At 41.2% G+C, this 20,287-nt stretch overlaps 1 protein-coding gene across 1 annotated transcript in view; it reads left to right on the top strand.

The window, feature by feature from the left end:
* LOC148019528 (Transducin/WD40 repeat-like superfamily protein) overlaps positions 1-20,287 on the top strand; it is a 162,418-nt gene that overhangs the window by 46,066 nt on the left and 96,065 nt on the right. Inside the window, exons 2-3 of the mRNA XM_087701021.1 lie at positions 1,105-1,214; positions 1,308-1,365. Of these exons, the coding sequence (XP_087557147.1) occupies positions 1,105-1,214; positions 1,308-1,365 (168 nt within the window). The remainder of the gene's footprint in view (positions 1-1,104; positions 1,215-1,307; positions 1,366-20,287) is intronic.

Genomic DNA, 20,287 nt, shown 5'->3' on the forward strand with positions numbered 1-20,287 from the left:
AATTCTTGATATGGAAGTCCCTTACACGGTTTCTCTGTACTTGGTCTTTTTGCCTTTGGACACTTTGTTCAGAGGTGTGTTAATAGAATTTTTATGCTTCTTTGAAAAAAAAAAGAATGTCACAAGGCATTCTCCATTCGATACTATTACAGTTTATAAACCTCAAATGCCTTCGCTTCAGTTTTCAACAATGAGTCATTAACATGATGAGAAGTTGAGACAAAATGTAAATCCAAGACTCTAGTCACAAGTAATTTCCAAGATCCAATTTCATTTATAAGATTGAAGACAGTTACAATCAATCAAAAAGAGGAGCTTGCTACAATGATGGATCATGATTCAATGGATCATGGTATGGCAAGTCAAGAGTGCGAGTGACAAGTACAAAGAGTAGTAGATATAAAAAGAACCTAAAGGCTAAGACTCGAGCTATGAGGAATGCAAAGACTTGGGCATTGTGATAGGGGTAAAGAATATAGAGATATAGGTAGAGGTAGGGGAAGGTAAAGAAGAGGAGGTAAAGGAAGAGGAAATAGAAATAGAGCTACATGAAGAGGATGTAGAGGTAGAGAGAAGTGGATGGAGGAAGGAGAAGAGTAAAGGAGCTTTGCTTATTAGTTTCATTCCAGCATTCAGGTTTCTTCTTCTTTTATGTTCTTTTTGAGTTCATTTAGTAGTTATGTTCGTACACTGTTTTCTCTGCACACCATAGCATATCCTCACCATGACACTTGATTAGATTCTTGTTGTTAGCTAGGACTACTGTTTGTACAGCTTTGGACTAAGGCTAGCTAAGAGGCATAGCAAATTACAGGCATGGAACATTGAGAAAGAAAAGTGGTAAGTGGGCCTTTTTCGAACTTTTGATTTACTCTTGATATAACTTTTATTGGCATATTTGTACGTAAAGCTATAGCTTAGAGGAGTTGCTAGATCTTGTGAGTGTTGCATTTAGTATTATGGCACTTGTTTTAGAATCCAGTTTGGTCTATATTTATGATTGCTCAAAGCTCTTTTATTTTTGAAGAAATTTGCCTCAATTTGGAGGTGTTGTATCAAGCACATTGTTTTGCTTGACCTTTCATCATCACATCCACACTGCAGTTTTGGCATTGCAATGGAGTTGATTATGTGCTGTATCGACATTATATTCGTAATTTGCAAAGCATTGACAGCCAACGCTTTCCAAGTCCTCTCAGCACCCCTGAAGATAGGTTAGCTTTTTATGTTACTTTGCAAGAACTTTGTATAATGTTAAACCTGCATTTGAATTAACTTGAGATGCGTGTTTGGTGTTTGAAGTGCAGTGGTCGTTGGGGTGCTCAATTTGTTTGTTATGGAAGGGACAGTTGTAGCTCTAGCAAGGTGTGAACATGGTTGTGTTTCAAATTATCATTGCTTTTCCTTTCTTGTATGCGTGACTTGCAAGTTTATCACTCAGATATTCAAAATGGGTGGGTTGCAAACCCAAATGATCTTTCAAATAATGTGGACAAGTTGTGATTACATTAAATGGAGACGGTATGAAACCATGGAAGATTTTGGCTTGAAAGTTCATGTGAGTGGCTTGCAAGGGGCACAACGTAGGGAGTTATGATTTTATATTTTGAGATTGAGTAGGTTAATAGTATTTTGAATGAGAGAGATTTGCTTTAATGGTTGGTCATGTTTGTAAGATACTTACATTACTTAATTTGATGTGCTCATGATGCTCACAGCATTGATAATTGATCTAGATGTCAATTGTCTAGGATAAGGATAACAAGTAGCTACTTAACAAGGACAAATGTAAAAGAGTAGTGAATCCCCTCGTTGTGGAACTAACCAGTCTACCCACCCTCACCCCCTTAGCAACCTTTCTATGGTCCTTCTGCATGCTGACATCTATGTGTATTTGTATTTGTTTGCTTCACAAATTGTGTGTGTGTCAATCCTTCATCTCTTATGAAATGAAACTGCAATAAAAAACATATTGTGTTTTAAAAATATCCACACGAAGATCAAATAAAGTATGCACATGATATTGATAAATGACATTGCTTGTGGCTACATAGATATTCATTGAGGCACTCAAGCATGTGTGGCCTGGTTGCCACACATGAGGGCAAAACCAAAGGAGATATGGGATGATGTTTTTTGCATGTATGGTTCACATGGACCCCACATAGGGGCAAACCAAAGGAGACGTGGGATGATGTTTTTTGCATGTATGGTTCAGATGGACCCCCACTAAGGTGAGGGCATTCTTGAGTGGCCTACTTGGCATGATTATACACAGCTCTGTTCCTCTCTAGACTTGACGGTGTTTTAGCATACCTTTGTGGAGCATTATGCCCTAGTGATAGGTGTGATATGTGGGATGGTTTGTGTTCTCTTTGGTTTAATTCAGAGTGAGGCTCTCTGGAGTTCAAAGGATCTAGAATTTGGACCCAGCCTTATGGCTTTACCATCCAAACAAACCTTTGTGGTTTTTGTTGATGAGAAAAGAAAATTTCAAACATTCGAAGTGACATTGTACACATTCACGTAGCCTGGTTTGATGATGAAGCCATTCTTGAAAAGTTGGAGAAGATGATCCTTGTTGAAGGTCATCTTTGTGCCAAGTGGTGTGTATGGAAAAACCCATGTCCTCCCAATGTCTATCCGAGTGATTTCCATCCTTATGATATAGTCCAATTTCATATGGTAGGTCATCTAGATTATATCGAATGGTAGTAGGGGATCTATTTGGAGGTAGAAGCCATCCTTCCTTTTCATAGAAGGGTTAGGTTAGGATTCCCCATGAAATTGAGATGAGCCAACATCTGATCTGCCTCAAAATGTTGGTGCCCCTTGCGGTATTTCTTTTCACATTAACTCCAAACATTGGTTGTATAACTAAGAATTGACTTGAATCCTCAAGAGTTGACCCTTGCCTTGAATCCATAATAACCAAAATACGTTTTGTTTCAACGAAACCCGAAATCCAATGTAACTTTTCATTTTGTTTCGTGAAACAAGGTTGCACAAAGAAACTTTAAGGTAAGACTTTTTAATTTGCAAAATGTTTCTAGGGACACATTTTGTCCTAGACCATCCCGTGGTTCTATCCAGAGTGTGTTTCACTTTGTTTTGCTTCCATCGTGTCGTGCTTCTCTCTTGGACTAGCTTGGGCTTGTGTCTTCAGCCGGTGTTCAACTGCCCGTTTTGATTGCAGCCCATGGTCTCGTCCAGCCCGTGACCTCATGGAGCCCATTTTAGCTGTAATGATACCCTGCTCCATCGTTTTCTCCATCACTCTCCCCTTCTCCTACTCAATGGCTCCTCCTCCTCCTCGATCTCTATCTACTTCTACTCCATCTCTTTCTCTTCCAAGTCCACTTTCTTGTTTTATCTCTTAGTCTTTCTCATCTATTGCCACACTCCTCTGGTGGCTCACTTTTCTTCTTCATCTTATTCTCCTCTGCCTTAGGACTTGAACTTGGGTCTTTGTGGCTCATAAGGGTTTTACACGAGATGTTTGGGAGGATACCTTGTTCCTCCACTGCTATTGAACATCCGAAACCAAAATCATGGTTTTACTTTTAGTTTGATCTTTTCACTTTCACATTGAAGTTTGCATTATGTGAGATGTACTATACATATGTTATCATATATAATTATTCACGAATCATGGTGTAGTATGTACATTGTAGTTTGTGATTTGTGAATCATGAATACTAATTTCTAAATGAGTAGAACCCACATGAAATGGGCAGATGCACATGCACGCATACATACATACATACATACATACATACATATGTGTGTGTACAAACATACATATATATACATTATATATATATTATAATTACAATTTTCCAAAATCTCAAGAACTTGAGGTGGCAAGCGAAAAGAAACACAAAACAAAACCTTAAAATCTCGAAACTACAAGACAAAACATTTCTTGTGTGTATGCATGAATCCAAGAGGATTGGATTTACTCTTCCTTTGTAGAATGAGCAAAATCTCCAACAACATTTGGAATAGCAAGCTGTCTTTTGTAACCAGCAATTACAAATTTCAATTTGCTCCTTGACCCAATGCTCATTTTGGCACAAATTTGTGTCTTAAACACTTACGTGCAAGTCATAAATAATGAGCAACATAAAGGTCTAGATTGCTCCTTGTTGTTGCATGCAAATCAACCTACTTGTAGACCTAGAATCTCTATTTTACTCTCCATTGGTCAAATTTGGATCAACAACCTTCTTTAATCACAGAGGTATGTATGCACACATTCTAATGCTGCCATACAAACCCAATCATTGCTGGCTACACACTAAGAATAGGAGATCAAGAATGCACAATACAATGAAGTATTGGAGGCTCAAGTCTCCAATTTCCTTCACCACATGGCACATGCATCAAGCATAGATGAGAGAATAGGTTAGAGAACATGGTTTTTAGGTATGGAAAGTATGAGACGGTACGATATGGTAAATTAGGGTGTGAAGTGGTACCTTAAAATTTTTGAAGGTACGCTATGAACGAAAGATGTTATTCTCTGCTAAAAGCTATTTAAAACCTAATCTTTTTCACAAAAGAAAGGTAGAGAAGCTGTTTGAATCTCAAACAACATAATCTCATTAGAGAATCATATTAGTATAAGAAGCATTCAACTGATCCCAAACTTTGGATTGGACCGCAAAAGAAGTATCCAATAAGTTGGTACCTTATGGTAGCAATACATATGGTACAATACCTATAGTATGGTATAGTACGAACCCTTTCATTTGTGGTACCAGTGCTACTATGATAGAGAATTCTGCTATTCATCTGTCAAACCTTGACTAGCATCACTTTCTTGTGCAGAAACATGCTAAATTCAGGTCACTGGCCTCTGTTCATGCATCTTATACAGTCATCTGCATCAATTGCTGCTGTTCAGCCTAATCTAGCACCCCAAAACTGGTTGCCTTCATCAAATACAGCACTAAATGCTGTCGCCACCCATTGCATGGCATCTTGAAGTTGTTGCTTATCCTTGTTTACCTGCTTACTGTTGTCACCTGCTGCTCACACAGGAACTCAAGTTACCCAGCTGCCTCAGGCTCTAGAATCCTCTTGAGATCACATTGTCACGTTGCCGATTGTGCAACAACAGCTGTGTCCCTCTACAGAATTGAGATTTCCATCCTCAGATCTGCTTCAAACAGCTTTACAAAGCCTTGCATGGCATCCAAACTTGGTCAAGTGCGAAGTTTCAAATCTGCACATGCAAAGTAAACCTCTAAGGCTTATTCCAGACAAGAATAATCAAGTGAAACTGGAAACGGATGTCCAGGCCCTAACTTTGGCAATGGCAGACTCGGTTTTAACATCTTAATCTCTTTGAACTTGAAAGTGCCAATATCCTTGACCAAGATCTAAGCTAGGTATCCCATTGGCATTTATCCATCACAATTGCCAATATTCCTCTCTCCCTCGGCTAGGATTATCTATCACTGCGACACACATTCAACATAATTTCATATTGCACCTCACATGTGCACAACTTAAGTATCCAAACAACATTGAACTAAAAATTCACAACCTCGTCACAAACCTACCTCTTAAATCCTTTCAGTTGTCCTTGATTGCTCTGTAGTGTGACAAAAGCATGTGTAAATCATTGGCAAAACATGCAATATCATAGTCAAACAAAACGTGCGCCTATTGCTTGACCCGATTGTTGTCCATGGCATGCCAAATTTCTAGCCCGCAAAACCAAGTTATAATCTCACACATGAACCATGACTTCTGAAACGACATCATAGATGTTAATGGAGGTACTGAGATCCAGATCCTCCTCTGACTCATTACTGTTCATATTAGTTGGTGAGCCAAAAGTATCAAAAGTCCTTCAATCTCTTGAACTAGCTAATGTGTTGGCTCCATTTGTGGCTCTTTGACATTGGGAAAGAGTCTTGTTGAATGTGCTACGGTTGGAGGTTATCATCTCCTTATAGAGCATGTTGTACATGTCATGCTCCTTTGGTGTGATGCTTGGGGTAAACCTCACTTTCTCTATGTCAATCTTGTCAATATTTACCTGTGGTTTTTTTGACAAAGAGGTTAGAAAAATCCATTATCTGTAGAATTGGCATTCAAGAGTCAAAGGCCATAAGCTATTAGAAAAATATAATCACTTGTTCTAGTTCGGCATAAATAGCATTTTTTTCAAGCAGTTGGAAGTTACAATGACAAAAGACCAAACTCTCTAAGAGCAAAGGTAAGTTTATTTCTTTACTTTGTATGAAAAATGACCCAAGTACTCCAATCTTTTTCTCAAAGGCTTGGGCTGTCTTGTGAGAGCACTTGTGTAGCAATGCATCTCTATAAATCATTTTTTAAATAGAAAACCATAAAATTTGTTACATCAATAAATGTAACTTATTGGAAAACAAGCACGAGAGATGACCGTCCGGGGGCCTTGGGCGCCTGTACGGGGTTAAGGGGAGCTTAGGAAGTAAGTGAGTCATAAATATAGTATAACTCACCAGAAGTTGACGGCTGGCAGGGGAGTCACGACGTCGTTCTCTCCAGCAACTTCCTAGGTGTGGTTGGGTGGAGAGTCGGAGAGAGACCTCTCGTGCTTTAGGAAGGGAGTCGGTAGAAGAGTTCGGTGGAGAGTCGGCAGAAGAGTCCAGTAGTTATTTAATATTGGTATCAGAGCTACGCGATTTGAAGCCGGGCCGCGCCAACTACCACTTCGGCCACCTCTCGTCCCATTGCACAACGAACAGAAAGCCTTAGTTCGCGACTCGCGATTTGAAGTCGGGCCCGTAATTCGTCTGGCCGTCGTCCGTCTTCTCTTCAAACTGACCCCGTAATATTTCGCTCGACTTCAGGCGACCCCATAAAACGTGGCTAGTGGCGTTTTTAATATTTTGTTGACTTCAGGCGACCCTGTAGAACGTGGCCAGTGGAGTTTTCCCTCGCGGCAGTAAATCTTTTTCCGCATCCAGCGTGACAGGGCAGCCCAGCTTTCCTGTCATGGACACACCACTAGAGTAGAATGTAAAGCTAACTGTTGATACAGGAAATGTGATAGAGAACGTGACTATGTATAGACAGATGGTTGGAAGTCTGATCTATCTCACTATCACTAGACGAGACTTGAGTTATGCAGTTGGTTTGATCAGTCAATTTGTGCAGTAGCCAAGGAAACCTCACCTAGAGGCTGTGACAAGGATCTTGAGAAATGTGAATGGTACATTACCTTATGGGCTGTTCTATGAGTATGGTAAGCATGTTGAGCTTACAAGTTATAGTAATGCAGATTGGGCTAGTAGTATATATGATAGAAGATCAACTAGTGGATATGCATTTGGTCTTGGAAGTATCATGGTCAGTTGGAGTAGTAAAAAACAAACTATTGTGGCTCTCTTGAGTATAGAAGCGGAATAAAGGGGTGCAACATTAGTTGCATGTGAGGTTGCTTCATTAATTAAGTTAATGGATGACTTGGGGATTTGTGTGGATAAACTAGTCAAGCTGTATTGCGATAACATGAGTGGTGTGCTCCTACCAAGCAATCCAATTAATCATGCAAGGTTAAAGCACATAGAGGTACATTACCATTTCATTAGGAAAATGGTGCTTGGAGGCAAACTCTACCTCATCTTCCATGGCCCGTTTACTGTCACACTGCTCGACAGAAATCAGGCGGACGAAATACAGGGAAGTGTCCCATCTTTTGTTTCCAAATTTCTTACAATTTCTTTCCAATTCCAATTCCAGTGTATTAATGGAGGGGAAAGAGAGAGAGGGGGCAATAGAAGGCTCTAGTTCCGGGCACCACCCTATGGTGGATTCCCATGAAACTGAAATGCAAGAAGAACACTGGGAAGAATTTTTTGCTACATGAGAGCAATTTGATGATTTAATTGCTCGTGTGCAAGCATAGGGGGTTCAAATGGAGTTGCTAACTCAAGCACTCACCGAAATAAAATCCCAATTAGCCTTATTACTAGAAAGGGATAAAGGTAAGATAGAGACCTCAGATATTCCATCTTCATCGAAAGATGTAGATGTGACTATGCGAGATCCTAGGGAACCCCACCAAAAGCTGAGGGATAACCCAGTGTTAAAAGATATGAAACCCCCTCAATTTCATGGGGAGGAAAAAGATAGAAACAAAGACACTATCTTTAACTTCCTCCAAAAATGGGAGGATTTGCACAAATTAAAGAATACTCCACCACATCTCCAAGCCCTGGAGGCCAGTTTAACCTTGGGGCCAAAAGCATATAAATGGTGGAGAACTTTAAAGGAGGCAAAGAAAATACCTGAAACTTGGGCTCAATTTGAATCGGTCTTTTTGAAAGAATTCCTTCCTGAAAATGAAATGGAAAGAAATTGGGAAGATTGGGATTTTGTCAGACAAAAGGGAAGACCTTTGCTGACATATCTCGAGGAGTATCGTGAGATAATCCTCAAATTGGAAGGAATAGATGAATTTCAAAAGACAAGAGGATTCATAAGGGGACTAGATAAGGACTGTAAAAAGGAAGTGAAAAGGAGTTCACCCAAGACGCTTGAAGAGGCAATTAAATTTGCATTAATTAATGAAGATAATACACGTCCAGTTGCACTCACTAGTCTCACCCACACAGAGCCCAAGTCTAAGGAAATTGAGACCTCAAAATTTGTAGGCAAATCCAAAAGGAAAATGCCATTCCTTAAGGGTAAGAAACAACCCTTTGAAAAGAAACAATATGTATGGCCGAAGCTAAGTCAAGATGACTTTGATAATGCCAAAAAAGAAAGGCAGTGTTTCGATTGCCTATCTCCTAACCATGCTGCTTGGAATTTCCCTCAAAGGAAAAAGGGAGATGATAAAGGAAAGAATAAGGACAAGGGCAAGGGAAAAGAGAAACAAATCCATGTAGTGCAGACCCTGGAATTAAAGGGGCATGAAAAGTATATATCTTTAGAGGTCTTGCACAAGGATGTACAACACAGGTGTTGTATGTTAACTTCTATGTGGCAACCTACCTTCGGGCCACATGATTTAGTTAGAGTGCATGAATTGATAGCTGGAAAGAGGGTTAGAGTCATGATTGATGACTCTGCCACCCACAACTTCATAAATTATGCACTCGTAAAAAAATTGAAACTTCCCCAACAAAAGTGTGAGCACCAATACATTGTTTGCATGATGCAAGGCCAGGATACAAAATATGGGATACAATGGTATCCAATTTGGAAATCGAGATCCAAGGATATAAAGATAAGCTTGATTTCCAAATTATGAATATGGAAAGGGCCAAAATCGCTTAGGGAGGGAGTGGCTATGGGGAGTGGAACCGTCTCTAAAGCGTAGTTATCATCATAATAGAGTGGAATTCGAAAGGGATGGTAAGACTTTTGTGATTCAAGGTGAACATGAAGTAACTGATAACCCTTTGATGTGTTCCTTTGAAGTTCAGAAGCTGATAAAGAAGAAAGGTTGTGAGGTATATATGTTATGGTCCCTTCCTGTACAATACATTTTTACTTGTAATATAAAGCAATAATTTTCTTATGTTTGTGAGTTGAATGTAAATAATGAATTAAGTGGTTTGTTGGATGACTTTAAAGATGTGTTTCCTTGACTTACCTAGTGGCCTTTCACCAGATAGGGGTGATGTAAATCACCCAATTGACATAGATAGGGATACAAACCCTGTTTCTAAGCCACCTTACAGGCTAAGTAAAACATAGCACCAAGAAGTAGAAAAACAAATCAAGGATTACTTTGATAAGGGGTTTATACAACCCAACAATTCGCCTTGGGCTTTGCCAATTTTATTAGTGAAAAAAAAAAGATGGTTCTATGCGACTTTGTGTTGATTATAGAGCACTTAATAAGATAACGATGAAGAATAAATTTCCTATGTCCAGAATGGAAGATCTTTTTGATCAATTACAAGGGGCAAAATTCTTCACAAAGATTGATTTAAGATCAGGCTATTACCAAGTAAGAATTAAGGCCCAGGATGTTCCTAAGACAACATTTCGTACTAGATACGGGCATTATGATTTTTTGGTGATGCCTTTTGGTCTCACTAATCCACTAGCTACTTTTATGAAGCTGATGAATAGTGTGTTACGGCCCTATCTAGGACACTTTGTAGTAGTCTTCTTGGATGATATCTTGATCTTTAGAAAATCAAGAGAATAACATTTGGAACACTTACAATTAGTATTCCAATTGTTAAGAACCCATTCTCTTTATGCAAAGAAAAGTAAATGTGAATTCTTTGCATAAGAGGTCAAATATTTGGGGCATATTATCTCGAAAGAGAGAATCAAGATGGATCCAGAAAAAGTAAGGGCAATTATTGAATGGCCATTTCCAAGGAACTGGAGGAGCTGCAGATCTTCCTAGGTTTATTTGGATTTTATTGTAGATTCATTCAAGATTATGCCAAGATAGCTGTTCCAATGACGGACCAACTTAAAGGGAAAGGGAAGAGCTTTAATTGGGGAACAGACCAAAACGAAAGTTTTAAAAAACTTAAAGTAGCTATTGCTACATCTCCAGTACTATTAATTGTGGATCCCAATAAACCATTCGTGGTTGAAGTTGATGCCAGTGACAAGGTAGTAGGTGCGGTCTTATTACAAGAGGGTCGACCGGTTGTCTTTGAAAGCAAGAAATTAGACTGTGCAAAATGGAATTATTCCGTTTATGAAAGGGAGCTATATGCAATAGTACATGCAATGAAAAAATGGAGACACTATCTGTACGGTGCCAAAATTTTGATCTTGTTGGATCATGAAAGCATTAAGTGGCTTAATGACCAACCGGATCTACAAGGGCGTAAAGCCAGATGGGCCGGAGTCATCCAAGAGTTCGACTATGAGATAAGGTATAGAAAAGGAAAGTACAATATAGTGGCCGATGCACTCAGCAGAATGCCCATCATAAATGAATTGAGTTTTACTCAATTATCTTCCGATTTAATTGAATTCTTAAAAGGGAAATGCTAGGTTGATCCGGAATATTCCAACAGATGGGAAGCAATAGAAAATGGGGATCCAAATGGAAGGGCCTCCATTGAGGAAGGAACATCCGAGGATGTTCAACACGGAAATGGAGCATCAGGGGTTGCTCAAATGGGATTCAAGTGGAAGAATTTTACCATTGATAATGGTTATTTACTTTACAAGGGTAGGGTATGTGTCCCGAAAGATGAAGAAATAAGGCGCCAGATACTCTTTGAGTGTCATGATACCCCTAGTGCGGGACATCCAGGAGTTAATAAGACTTATAGTCTTATTAAAAGGCAGTTCTATTGGCCTGGAATGAATAAGGACATCCTTGACTATGTGGTCAAATGTAATAAATGCCAGGTTAATAAAGCTGAAAGATTGAAAATGGGAGGACTTCTCCACCCATTAAAGATTCCTTTGGGAAAATGGGAGAGTATCTCCATGGACTTTATTGTCGCGTTACCCAGAACACAGAGGGGGCATGACTCTGTGTGGGTGATTGTGGATAGGTTAACCAAAATGGCTAGGTTTATTCCAACTTCAACTGATGTTAAAACACTAGAATTGGCTAGATTATTCATAGAGAACATATGCCGATTGTATGGCCTTCTGACAAATATAGTTTCTGATCGGGATAGAAAATTTGATAGTCAATTTTGGCGCGTCGTATTTAGGAAGTTGGATACTAAACTTAGCATGAGCATAGCGGAGCAGCCGCAAACTGATGGGCAAACTGAAAGGGTTAACCAAATCCTTGAAGATATGTTGAGAGCATATGTAAGTAAAAGGCAAACTAATTGGGAAGAGTATTTACCGATAGCAGAGTTTGCATATAATAGTGCAAAACACTCTTCCACCGGATATAGTCCATTTATGCTAATGTATGGGTTTTCAGCCCCTAGAGCTATTTTTTGGAGGATATAAATAGTATGTTAAAATTTGCTCAAGAAAATATTAGAAAAGCTCAAGACCGAGCTAGAGCTTATGCAGATCCTCACCGAAGAGACATCTCCTTTAAGGAAGGGGAATTGGTCTATCTTAAGGTGCCTGAACAAACTAAAACCATGAAAACAGGACGATGTCCAAAGCTTTCACCCAGGTATTGTGGTCCTTTCACAATACTTAAGAGGGTGGAAAAGGAGGCTTACAAGCTCCAACTACTTGTTGGGAGTAAAACACATCCAGTTTTCCATGTAAACAAGCTAAGAAAGAAGCTGGGTGATATGGATAATCTAATCTTAAATGATAACATTGAGGAGCTATTAGGTGACCAATGTATTCCACATGAACCAGAAAGAATTTTAAATGTTTAACAGACAAACAAGGCATACTATTTATCAAGAATATCTGGTGAAATGGAAAGATTGTTCAAAACAAAGCTCAACATGGGAGCGAGTAAGTACTTTAAGAAAAAGGTTTCCCAATTTACAGTTGGACCTTCCAGGTATCATTTTTGAGGACGAAACCGATTCTTAAGAGGGAGGAAATGTTACATTAATAAATGTAACTTATGGGGAAACAAGTGCGAGAGATGACCGTCCGGGGGCCTTGGGCACCCGTACAGGGTTAAGGGGAGCTTAGGAAGTAAGTGAGTCATAAATATAGTACAACTCACCAAAAGTTGACGGCTGGCAGGGGAGTCACGACGTCGCTCTCTCCAGCAACTTCCTAGGCGTGGTTAGGTGGAGAGTCAGAGAGAGACCTCTCGTGCTTTAGGAAGGGAGTCGGCAGTAGAGTCCAGTGGAGAGTCGGCAGAAGAGTCTAGCAATTATTTAATAAAATTAAACTATACAGTTATAATGATTTAGATAGATGATATTATCTATTATAAAAAATTCAAGTGGCCCCAAGGCTTAATTGACCCATGGATAGGCATTAATTAATTAATTAAGGCCTACTTCCTAGTGTCACCATTGACACTTATAGACTAATTAATTATCCTAGGGCCAAACTGATACTAATTGTCACCTAGAATCTAGCTGACATAACTTTGTTACAAGTTTTCCCTTTGACACCCATTGTTTCCTCAAGATCTTTGGCTTGTTACCATGAAATATCTGCTGTGTCTTTTTCTCACAAAATTGACCATACTTGTAGCAATTGGGAATATGGCCTCAATCCATTGAATTTTACCCATGTCTTAAATCAAAAGATTAGTGCAATGAGAAACACATGGTGCCTATATAATTGTTGGAAACTTCTCCAACATGCTGCCCTTGGAGAGAGAATTGCTTCCATTGTTAGTGACAACTTGCACAACATATTCGGTCCTAATTTGCAAGTTGGCATCTTACAAGTGCTGCCATATAAGTGCACTTGACATTGTAAGGTGTGGTAAAGAGGTATCAATGGCCTTCACAAACATAGTGCCCTTTGTTGAGCTAAAACATGCATTACTTGTTGCTGATTAGCCTCTTAAATAGCCCCAAAACACATTAAAAAATGCTCTTTTAAGGTAAAAACCCTAAAATGGGGAGTGGTTCGAGAGAGTTCAGTGGAAACCCTAACTTTTGGGGCGCCCTTCCACATCTATAAATAGATAGGTTGCCCCCATTCAGACCCATATTCCGTCTGTGCAGGTTTCTCACTCCACGTGCACATTTCAGCCATTAGCCTTCTCCCCCACGTGGCTGTCCAGCGCTTGAGACTGCTGCCACTCCATCCGCTCCATCCGTGTTTGCTCCTATTGCTGACGCCTTCATCCATGCAGACGTCAGTTGTTGGCGATATCATCATCTGCTGCGATCTGATCATCCAGTCATCACCAGCCACATCAGGCACTGTTTCAGCCTGTTGTTTACAGCAAACTGTGCATAGTTTCCAGCCTCCGATCGGTGGTACACTACTGCGTTTACCAGTTTCCAGCCTCCAGACTGCTCCGTTTTGGTGACCAGCCTGCTGCCATTCACTATTCAACACTCCTACACTCCGACTGGTGGTCATAGACTTGGGATCCATCTCCGGTGGATGTCACACTCTGACATTGCTCTGCCCTTGAGCACACTGTACACTCTTACATTCATTTACAGCATTCATTCACTTCAAAGTTGTGTTTTCTCTCTCCCTTTTGTTTGTGTTTGAGTTTTGAGTTTTGTGTTTACGGTTTGAGTTTTGCCCTATGTGTCTGTGTCTGTCTCTTTGTGTTTCTATCATGGTTGTACACTCTGTGTGTCCTTAGTGCAAACCATAGTAGTTTTCTTCACATGGTATCAGAGCCGGTGCTCTTGAAAGGAGTATCCTGCGGATATTGTGGAGAGCTAGTCTTTGTGCGAGGCACAAAATACGACTCGTAATCGAATCACAATGTTCCAGACACCTTCTTCTCTAGTTCCTATGATGTCTTATCAGGCTTCTTCATCATTGGAGGCCCTGAGACGGCATTATGGACTCGATGAGGAGGACGACACTCCACTTTCACCTTCTTCTTCTACTCCTATTCCAGATTTCACTAACATGACAGAGGAGGACTTTGAGTACTATTGCAACAAGTACGGTGATACTTACACCCCTCCTACGAGTTTTGCTACCACATCCTAGACCAGTTGGTGAGGCTGGCCACCTCTTTGATCATGGAGGACATACGGCATTTGGAATGTCTAGCGATCCATCTTCATCATCTTAGCCAGGTCCGATGTTAGGTTTGTACAATTCTTTTGTATTGCATGAATCATAACCCTCGCCTGTTTCTTCTTTCGAGGTACAGGATCCGGATGGCTTTGCGTATGTAAACTTCAATAGAGGGGGCTCACGAAGTAGACGGAATTCAGGTATATCTACAACTTCTATTTCATTTGAGCATACACACACACTCCTCACTCCCCTCCCATCCCACCCTCTTCTATATCACATCTTGATCACCTCTCATCATCTTTCCAAAACCTTGGATTACACTTCACATCTGCATCACACACCCTAGGGGTTGGATCTTCCATCTCTGCTCCTAGCACATTTTCCTTCTCCACCCCATTTTCTACCTCTTTGCACCATGGTACTTCGTTAGGGGGAATGCCATCCTTTAACACAGTGCCCCTTACCTTTTAGCAAAGGAGCACACCCATAACTCTTAGGTCAACTATGATGGGCATCCCCCTCACTATCCCTAGCTTCACATCTCACATGACCACTCATACGCAGGGGTTTCCATCCTCAGCTTATGGTGCGTCTTTACACTCTCCTTGGGTTACATTTACGTAGGGATTCCCATCTTCTGCTCCTCGTGTTCTCATCCCACCTCCTTGGGTTCCTCATGTGGCTACCATGCCCATGCCTAGTCAGCCCATCCCTACCTATGGATCCACCTTGCACACTACCCGCATGCCTGGTGGACACTCTGGGGCCCATTCCCAAGTGTACTCCACTCCCCCATCCTATCCACACTACACTTTTTCACACTATCCCTCTCCTAGCACTACCACTCCTGTTGCAACGGCCAAGAATGCCTTCACGGATAAGACATGTTTTAATGGGTCAAATTTCACCACTTGGTTTAATTTCATGCAATAAGTGCTTGAGTCTCAGGGTCTTTGGGACCTCGTCATTGGTCTAGAGCCTATGCCGGACCCTCAACTAGCTCACCCTGATTACATCCGTCAATGGAGAGCCCGCAATGCCACAGCCAATGTTGAGTTGATGCAGGGATTGCTTCCTGAGTTTCACTCTCAATTGCAGCACTTCCCGCTCGCGTCAGAGCGTTGGAGTCACCTTCTTGACCCGTATGCGGCTCGTGGTCGTACTCGGTGCATCAATCTCGACTTTGAGCTTCAAGAGTTCTCTATTAAGGAAGGGGATGATCTGAAAGTCAAGAAGGCTGAATATAGGCAGTTACTTGTCGAGTTCGCCACTACTGGCTCTCCAAAGTCAGATGACGATCAGGTTACATTCTTCTTGAATAAGTTACCCGAAAAATACTTCAATTTCATTCAACACATTATCTCCTAACCTCGATTTCCAACCTTCTACGAGTTTGAGTGCTAGTTCTTGCGTTATGTAAGGTTGCATGATCAAGTCCACAAGAAATCCTCATCACAGCCTTATTTAGAGCAAAGGGGGTTGGTTGCCTCTTCTTCGGGAGGGAAAACCACCAGTGGCAAGAACTCACAAGATGCGAAGACAAGCTAATCAAAGGGTGACTTCTCTTTCTCAGATGGAACCAAATAATCTAGACCTATCTGGTAGCAACTCCCTAAGAAAAATTGGTTTTGCACACACTGCCAGAGAGCAGGCCGTGTGGACGAGGAGTGTCGCTCCAAGGCCCAAGGTCTTCTACCTAAAAAGCCTCTCCAGGCTGCTGCGACTGCACAATCCATTAGGGCTACGCCTTCTGCTCCTGCTTTATCTACTCCTTCAGCACCCGCCGTTGATGTGGGACATGTGGCTCGAGTACAATCTCAACAACCCATCTCTTTCACTACCACTGAGGGACTGGTTGATTGGTTTGCAGGTTCTGATCCCATTACACTTCATGCTCTATCTCACCTTTCTCCCCACCTCGTCAGGCATTCCCTTGGCAGAGCCTTGCTACTGGACGTACGCGATGGTAGCCACCTTCTTAGAGTAGCATGTCTCTAGGTCCTTTCGGATACCCTAGGTCAGTCTAGCATTCATTTTTCGCACTCTTAGAGTCGGGCCCATAGGATTCATTGTCCTTAGCTTTTCCATTCTTTTGTCTTTCGCTGTATTTACTCACACACATATATATTCATTGCATTTATTTTTGAGTTAGATTTCCTTTTTGTTATGTTTTGCTTTGGAGCATCTCACCCCTAACCTCTGTGTTTGCAGATTCTCATCTCTTTTGCAGGGTTTTGTCTTTCAGTGTAGGGCTAACTTGCAGATTGCTTTGGTTCTACCTAGGCTAGAGACATGGGGATGCGCACCGTTCCTTTTATGGTTTCATCATCCTAAGAGTGCTTGCTTTTCTTCTAGTATGGCGGTTTCCCCTCTCGAGGCGGATCGTGCAGCATCTCTCTTGATGCTATCATGGCGTTGATTTCTACCTTGCTTTTCTAGCGGGGTGTTTCATCCACTTCATCCACTTTCTCTTCTTTCATTCCTTATGGTTCTCGGCACCATCCAAAGACCGACATCAGGCTTCTCTTCCTTCTTCGGCATCTACATCAAGGTTGAGAGGGGGTTCTTATCCTTCTTGGTATTCTACATGCTTTAGTACTTTATCTTTGACATTGTCTTCTTTCCCCTATTTTACCTTATTCTTTGCATTGCATGATTTCATCATCTTTGTACTAGGGTGCTTGGGCAAGTGAACAAATTTTCCATGAGGGACACTATCCAAGTGACACCTGCTGCATGAGCATTCTTCAGTATGTAGCATACTTTGCATCTCATTGTGCAGAGCACTACTTAAGCGGATCCTAAGCTATTTCCACCGGCGGCTGTTGTTACCACGCCACCATCCTTCATCACATGGATACCTCATCACCTATTTTTCCTTGTCATCAACATCTTGAGTGGATGGGTTAGCTTGTATTGTTTTGTGATGTGTTGGATGTACCCTTCCTACTCCCGTCTTCTAGGTCACTTTTACTCAATTGGCCGCATCCCATAAAATTTAGCTCACTTATTCAAAAAAAAAAAGAAGCATGTAGTTCCATCCGCCTTTATAGGGCTTGGTAGGCCACTAGGCAGCCGATGTGCACGCTTTGTCCGATGCCTTGTCCTCTCTGGGGGGTGACTACTTGGATTCCCTTGGTATGATAACCATCGTCTCTGTAGTCTTGGTAGGCCATTGGGCAGCTGACGTGCACCCTTTGTCCGATGCCTTGGCTGCTTTGGGGTGGGACGCCTTGGGGTAAATAAAAGCATGTAGTTCCATCCGCCTTTGTAGGGCTTGGTAGGCCAAAAAAAAAAAGCATGTGGTTCCATCCGCCTTTGCGGGGCTTGGTAGGCCACTAGGCAGCCGATGTGCACGCTTTGTCCGATGCCTTGTCCTCTCTGGGGGGTGACTACTTGGATTTCCTTGGTATGATAACCATTGTCTCTGTAGTCTTGGTAGGCCATTGGGCAGCTGATGTGCACCCTTTGTCCGATACCTTGGCTGCTTTGGGGTGGGACGCCTTGGGGTAAATAAATATCACAGTGGTTGGCCTAACCTTTCGACTCAGTTTTGGGCCTAAGAGGGGGTGTTGAGCTAAAATATGCATTACTTGCTGATTAGCCTCTTAAACAGCCCCAAAACACACCAAAAAATGCTCTTTTAAGGTAAAAACCCTAAAGCAGGAAGCAATTCGAGAGAGTTCAGTGGAAACCCTAATTTTTGGGCCGCCCTTCCACATCTATAAATAGACAGGCTGCCCCCATTCAGACCCATATTCCGTCTGTGTAGGTTTCTCACTCCACGTGCAGATTTTAGCCATTAGCCTTCTCCCACGTGGTTGTCCAGCCCTCCCTTCATCGATGCTGAGGTCAGCTGCTGATGACATCATCATCTGCTGTGATTTGATCATCCAGTCATCGCTAGCCACATTAGATATTGTTTCAACCAGCTGCTTACAACAGACTGTGCACAGTTTTCAGCCTCCGATTGGTGGTACATTGCTGCGTTTACTAGTTTCCAGCCTCCAGACTGCTGCATTTTGGTGACTAGCCTGCTGTCATTCACTATTCAGCACTCCTACACTTCGATTGATGGTCATAGACTTGGGATCCGTCTCCAGTGGACGTCGCACTCCGACATTGCTTTGCCCTTGAGCACACTGTACACTCTTACATTCTATTACAGCATTCATTCACTTCAGAGTTGTGTTCTCTCTTTCCCTTCTTCTGTTTGTGTTTGAGTTTTGAGTTTTGAGTTTTGCGTTTAGGGTTTGAGTTTTGCCCTCTGTGTCTGTGTCTATCTCTTTGTGTTTCTGTTGTGGTCCTACACTCTGTGTGTCCTCATTGCAAACCCTAGCAGTTTTCTTCACACCCTTGCAGTAAGAGACTATCACATTACATACATTTCTCTTGTAGGCATCAAACCATTCATCACATAAGATAATGCATCCATACTTCTTCCATGCATGTTTCAATTGCTCTAAAGGAATCTCAATGCATGCCTTCCCCTTCCTAGGCTCATGGGTGCATAGTGCCTTTAAGAATAGGCCCTCCCATTCACATCGAATGTGGCTGATGGCTCTTATGATTTGCTTTGATAAAATATGAGAATGATAATACTTTGAACTTAATCAACTTGGTTAACTATTAGCATGTAGATTAAAAGATAGAGGGGAGGGGGAGTGAGATATATATATGTGTTTATGTGTGTGTGTAGACATAAAGAAAGAGAGAGAAAGACGCAACACCACGATGAGACTGGAATTAGCCGTGCCCCTTTACAAGATTGTATTGAAACAAACCACGGGCATAGAGTGCACGAATCATATACAATGGAGCTGATTTGCTGCAAATCTAGGAATTAGGATTTTGAAACTGCAATTTTTGCATGCAATAGACAACAAGGTGATTCTTCTTTTGTGCTTTGATGTGTTCAAGGTGAGTAGAAAGAGCTTATTGAATGAGTAAGAATATATAAAGCATGTGGCTGAAATTTACTAGAAAGGCTAAATATGACATCTTGATAGTGTTGATCCTTTATGTGGATGACGTGTTGATAGTTGGGAAAAACAAGTATGAGATTGATGCCTTGAAGAAAATATTAATAGAAACCTTTGAAATGAAGGATTTAGGACATGTAAATCACATTCTTGATATTTGCATAATTAGGGATATAACAAAGAGTTTGCTCTATTAGTCCCATAATGATTATGTCAATAAATTGTTGTAGTGTTTCAATATGGAGTCGGAAGGGAAAAGGGGGGGGGTAACTAGTGCTCCATTGCCTCCGTATGTAAAACTTAGTGTTGGTTATTGCCTCAAGTTTGATGAGGAGAGGGTTCAAAAGGCTAAGGTTCCATATCAATCATATGTGGGCAATCTCATGTGTGCAATGATTGCCACTTGCTTGGACATTGCTTTTGTAGTGGGTGTAGTAAGCAAGTACATGTCAAATCCTAGCAACAAGCATTGGGAAGTAGTAAGAGGTACCTTGAGGTACTTGAATAGTACAAGAGATATGTGCATATGCTTTGGGAGGAGTAATACTGGTGTACATGGGTACACAAATGCAAACTATGATAGGAATATTGACAATAGAAAGTCAACCATAGAATATGTTTTACCTTATATAGTGGTGTAATCTCATGGATGTCTTGTTTGCAAAAATGTGTGGCATTATCTAATATTGAAGTTGAGTATGTCGTAGCCATAGAGAGACATAGAAGGAAGGTGTATGGCTTACTTGTCAATT

The sequence above is a fragment of the Lygodium microphyllum genome, chromosome 19 (genome assembly GCF_053477565.2).
Source record: "Lygodium microphyllum isolate KBCC chromosome 19, Lygodium_microphyllum_v1.1.10, whole genome shotgun sequence".
NCBI classification, from domain to species: domain Eukaryota; kingdom Viridiplantae; phylum Streptophyta; class Polypodiopsida; order Schizaeales; family Lygodiaceae; genus Lygodium; species Lygodium microphyllum.